The sequence below is a fragment of the Macadamia integrifolia genome, chromosome 2 (assembly GCF_013358625.1).
Source record: "Macadamia integrifolia cultivar HAES 741 chromosome 2, SCU_Mint_v3, whole genome shotgun sequence".
Taxonomy (NCBI): Eukaryota; Viridiplantae; Streptophyta; class Magnoliopsida; order Proteales; family Proteaceae; genus Macadamia; species Macadamia integrifolia.
The window spans coordinates 21197320-21202589 of NC_056558.1; the positions used below are offsets into that span (position 1 = coordinate 21197320).

Below are 5270 nucleotides of genomic sequence, written 5' to 3' on the forward strand. Positions count from 1 at the left end.
TTTTGAGGGGGGGGGGTGGGGGTGTGTTTTGGGGGAGGAGATCTTCCTTAAGGGGGACTAAGCTGAAAGTCGAGAAGGGAGTTAGATATGATGGGTGGAGAATGAATCCACCAGTATCTGAAACACTCAATAGTTTATACTGAGAAATTATAAAGGGAAACAAAGGTCTCTCTGAAAAAAATATTATGATTTTACTTTTATATTCGAAGGGTCTAAATTCTGGAATACATCCATAAATACACGGTGAGGAAGAATCGTTGATGGGGATCATTGATTCCTTCTTGTATATGCCAAATTTGCATTTTCTTCTGTGATATGGAGCCAAGTAGATGTTTTTCTTTTATTCCCTTTGGCATGATATAGTTAAAATATAATTTTAAATATTCTTTCTTGGTTTCAGGTAGATCATAAAGTAAGGGAGTTGAACAAGAAACCTATGTCCATAATTCTTGAACTTGATGATGTTGATGCTGTTTATACAGACCAGAAATGACTACCTTATCAGCTCTGACCAGAACCTATGTCCATAATTCTGAATCAAGATTGTCTTAATATTGGAGGAGCCATTCTTCACCATTATCATAATATTGTACACCTTATTTTTTTTCTTATAAATTTCTTCTGATGGTATACACTATTGTACATCACTTTATGACTATCCTGTCTTGGGAACCCAGCATCCATGTAGCCCATATGGAAGACCATAAGGAAATTCTGCTCTGGCGATTTCTTCAAAGGTGCTACCATCTAACAACACTGCATATCCTCCACCATTCTTATCACTGACCATGGAGATCACAACCCCTGCAATGCCATTAAATTGTAATGAAGCCAATTAGATCAGTGGAGAATGGGTGACATTAATTTACACAGTTTAGCTAAATTCGAACTGGATTGGACTTTATTTTCTTGGGTTTGATCAGTGTCAATATGAATACCAGACCATGATGTAGATTTTTTTGTTTGCGTTTTAAAACTCTACTGATGACAATACCAAAGGTGGGGCTTCTATCATGCTTTGTATATTTCTTTTGTTTCTTTGTTTTTTTAATAAAATTTCAGAATCTTTAATCCAAAAAAAAAAAATTTTCACCATCATCTTCTGCAGTTGCACCGGGCCTAGCCACGAAAAATGGTTCGGATGGCACTGCACCCTCTTCATGCCAGTTCTGGGTTGTTTTCTCTGATAAATCGATCTGTGTAATAGGCATTAATGAGAATTGAGGATAAATAGAGATTTGATAAATTGATTGAATTTCTCTCTTTTTTGGAGTTCAATTCAGATAATTAAAATAATTACCTTGGTGAGTGTGTTTGGAAAGTTACAAGGGCGTCGAGCTCCACAAGCATAAGCGTAGCTGTATTTCTTGCCCAAGAAAGAAGGGTTGATGCTGCACATGTCCATCCCTCTTCCATGCTTGTCTGGGTCCAACGCAGATTCCAGCTTCCCAGTTGGGCTCCCATCCAAAGGTATTATAAAACGCCCAACCCTGTTAACACAATAGGAAAAATATAATTCTATTTTTTAGAGACAATTAATTATTTTTTTTTTGATTGAATAGAAAATATATTAGGATATGTTTAGCTAAAGGAGAATTGAAGGAAAGAAAAATGAAATTTCATACTAAAAAAAGAAATGTTTTTAATCACTATCCCATGTGAATATATCATAACTTGAAATTATTCTATATTTGGTTATTAAATTTTCCTTTGTTTTTATCATATATAAATAAAATTTGTATATAAACAATGTCATTACTAAATATGGATATAAAAATGAAATAGTTTATCCAATCATATGAAATTCCATGGAGCAATGATTATAAAAAATTTTCTTTTAGGTATGATTTTTTTTTTTTTTTTTTTTTTTTTTGGCTGACTGAAAATATATTAATTCAAAGAATTTGGAAACAAAACCTCATGCCACGAGGGCAAGCCAAGGGGGGCCCTAAACACAAGAAAAACAAATCAGGGTACATCAGGTTTTACTTCCCTTCTCATTAAATATCCTTTGTAATTAGACATACTTGATAGAAAAAACGTACACAACAAACAAAGCCTGTCTGACGAGAAGAATGATCCTACCCAAGGAACACCAGCCTAATAAGGAGATGGGCAACAAGCCGACAATCATATTAGGATACTCATTTTAGAAGATATTTTACATTTGAAATCCTAATTTGACCCAATGTCCAACTTTGAATCCAAGATCAATGTTTGCCGTCCATATGTATTTCCTATTTTACTCAATAAACTTATATTCACACACATATGGATAATCACAAGAGTTGTTTTTGTTATAACCTTTGATATCATTGGTTAGGATTGGGGTAAAACCGATATTAAAAGCTACCCATTAAAGAGAGGATACCCTCTTCTGCCTTCGCAAAACCCCATTAAGAAGCAGTAGAGCATATACCTGGCATGGGGCAAGACGTCTTGGTGAGACCAAGAGCGGAGGTTGTTCAGCCTGAGCTTATCAAGTATGGAAGTATCGGCGTTGTGCTCACAACAGTCTGCGATGATAGCCGTCACCCTCCCTTCCTTATCTTCCCTGATCTCGTACGCGTTTATAAAATGGAATGTCACAAACAGTGGAACCTCTACGCTCGCCACCTTATAGAGAAAGAAGTTTAAGAGAGTGAGATATATGTTTAGTTTTTAAGGATAAGAGAGAGAGAGAGAGAGGCCATGGCATGATTGTTGGAAGTAGAAGGCGTAGCCGAAGCTTACAATATCACCAGTAGCTCTAGACATGACATGCATGAAGGCTTTGGACCGAGGATGCCACTCGAACTTGTAAAGCGGTGTGGGCTCCGCCCTCATCAGATTCCGAGCACTATACCTTAACGGCATCTCAGGGACCAAGATATAGTTTTCCGTCACAGGGAAGGAGTGCACCCACCCAGGCGCAGGCCCTCCTCTGCAACTCACCCTCCCTATCAACTTCCTCTCGTTGGTACCTGCCTTCATCCTCACCACCCTATAACCAGGCTTCATCAAATCCGGCAGCACCGTAAGAAGCTCCGTCTCAGTTACCACCGGGTGAGCCGAGTGAATCAACCCACCCAACGAGTCGCTGTACTCGAACCTCCCTATCGTTTCCAACGTCTCTGGGTCGATCTCGATCGACCCTTTAACGGTCTCTGTTAGGCAGATGACGCGGCCATCGCCGAGGCGGACGACACCGGTGTTAGCGTTGTCTGTTAATGAAGTGCCGGAGAAGAGATTCGCTAGTTCTCCTATGTGGGAGAGGAAGTTCTGGGGTTTTGGTGGTGACTCGGAGAATTCATTGTAGCAGAGCTTCTTGTTCTTCATCGCTGCCTTGTAAGCTTCTGATTCGATTTGGCGGTGTGCGGCGGTGACTCGGCCATTGTCGAAGTGGAGACGGACGAGTGTGGCGTAGCCGTCAAATAGGTGGCGGAACTGGTAGTCGTCCCCTATGTTCCATAGCCCCGGGCCGTTCCTTAGGTAGGTCCCTCTCTGCATGCATTACAAATCATGTCGATTGATCAACCGCTCCATCCCGCCGACTTACAAATCATAATTCATGAGAGAACTACTTCTATACAATTCTTTTGGTAAGAAAAATAAGATTCTATTTCTTTGACTGTCACTTGGTTGCAGTTTAGTTGCTGCAAATTTGGGTACTAGTTCAATTTTGTTCTTATCAGCGTAGTATTTCTATGTTGGGTGTGAAAATAGCCTGGCATGATGAAATAGCTCAGTTTTTCATACCCAGCTATATTTGAGAGAGAGAATTTTTTTTTTTTTTTTTTTGCAAGGGAACCCTATTAGGTTAGCATTTCCAGGGTAATTACACTAATCTGATAGGGTTCGTTTCTCTCTTGAGAGAGAAAGAGAGAGAGAGATTCATCTCTTTTCGTAGGTGGAGAGATTTTTTGTCTATATTGGGGTTGAATGACACTCAAAAGGGAAGTATCAGACTTGAGTTCAGTTCCTCTGCACCTATGTTCAACCCCAGCAAGTACATATTAGAGGAAAACCCTATTCTTTTTGCTTTCATAAATATCCCCTCTTCATCGACTGCGGATCAAGTTCACGTATAAGATTGTTCTATGGTCTGTGGATTTAAAATCTATTAAATGAATGCAAAGAAAGTGGATTCTAAATCCACAGATCAGGGATTTATGAGAATAATTTGGTACGTGAACTTGGTGTGATCCCCTCTTCACCTTGTAAATGACAATAAGAAGAATAGATGTTGGATTTTCATATGTGCGTATAGGTAAGTATAAGCGCATAGGATCCATACTGATCAGACTTCTTTGCACAATAAGGATACGATTTATGATCCTAGATTCGTGAATAAAAATTTTCATCTCTATGTAATGCTAAAGAGTGGTGTGAGAAGAGTTTGTACCAGCCACATGGGGATTTCTCCATGAACAAGAAGCTCTCCTTCCCATCGTTCCTGCTTGATGCTGGTCCACGCTGCCAGCTTACGATCATTGACGGTTTCCGGTGGTAGAGATGGGTCAGGAATGATCACGGGATGTCTAGGCCTGGTGGCGACATTGGTGATGGTTAATTCTTTCATGTTGCGGTCTATGAAGGGTAATCCCTTCTTCAAAGAGAGACCCTTAATTCTAACACTTTCAAACTCATTGGAATCCTTCGATGTAGAGGGAAAAAGGTTACTTCCTGCACCAGTAAACAGAATAGAAGCCATGAAAGAGAAGTGAGATAACCTAAGAAATGTTAGGGAAGGAGGAAGTGAACCAATGAGTGTGGTAGGCTTAAGGGTGAGCATGACATATTTATAGCCTATTTTCATGTGGGAATCTTCTTCACCCTTGAGACCTTGACCGGAAGGATTTTTCAAAACTAGAAGACGAGGTTAATTATAGTCAAATACACAAAAGAAGCTCTCTTATCTTTTTTCCTGTTGTAGCTTTCAATTTAATTTTCTTTAAAGCTTCCCATGACTCACACGGAAAAAATTCGTCTGCAATTTGGATCTGGTACAAATTCGTGAAATACTATCTTCAGGATTGACATGTGGCTGATACCAATGCAACGGTCCAGATCTGATTTAAATGACTCTTCACTGATTTAAGGTTTTATTAGTTGTACCAGATTTGGACCGTTGCATTGGTATCAACCACGTGTCACCCCCTGAAGGTGGTATTTCAAGGAATTGTACTAGATCCAAATTGTAGAAGATTTTAACCCCTCTCACATGGGGGGTTTCTTTTTTTTTTTTTTAAATTGGTTTCTCTCTCTTCTACTCTGCTTATGTGGAAGTA

At 39.3% G+C, this 5270-nt stretch overlaps 1 protein-coding gene across 1 annotated transcript; it reads right to left on the reverse strand.

Annotated features, from left to right (window-relative positions):
* Positions 1–489: 489 nt before the first annotated feature.
* LOC122089718 (carotenoid cleavage dioxygenase 8 homolog B, chloroplastic-like) lies at positions 490–4732 on the reverse strand. The gene is made up of 6 exons (XM_042659418.1): positions 4385–4732; positions 2734–3483; positions 2420–2616; positions 1301–1490; positions 1094–1196; positions 490–804 (listed from the first exon to the last, which is right to left on the reverse strand). The coding sequence occupies exons 1-6, from the start codon at positions 4691–4693 to the stop codon at positions 656–658; spliced, it is 1698 nt and encodes a 565-aa protein (XP_042515352.1). The 5' UTR covers positions 4694–4732; the 3' UTR covers positions 490–655.
* Between the last annotated feature and the right edge of the window lie 538 nt (positions 4733–5270).

Excerpts from the sequence above, each read along its gene's own strand:
- LOC122089718 (XM_042659418.1), bottom strand. The coding sequence starts at position 4,693 with ATGGCTTCTATTCTGTTTACTGGTGCAGGAAGTAACCTTTTTCCCTCT. Across the intron at positions 3,484-4,384 it reads GAGAAATCCCCATGTGGCTG|AGAGGGACCTACCTAAGGAA; the intron begins GTACAAACTCTT and ends TAATGCATGCAG. Across the intron at positions 1,197-1,300 it reads TTCCAAACACACTCACCAAG|ATCGATTTATCAGAGAAAAC; the intron begins GTAATTATTTTA and ends CCTATTACACAG.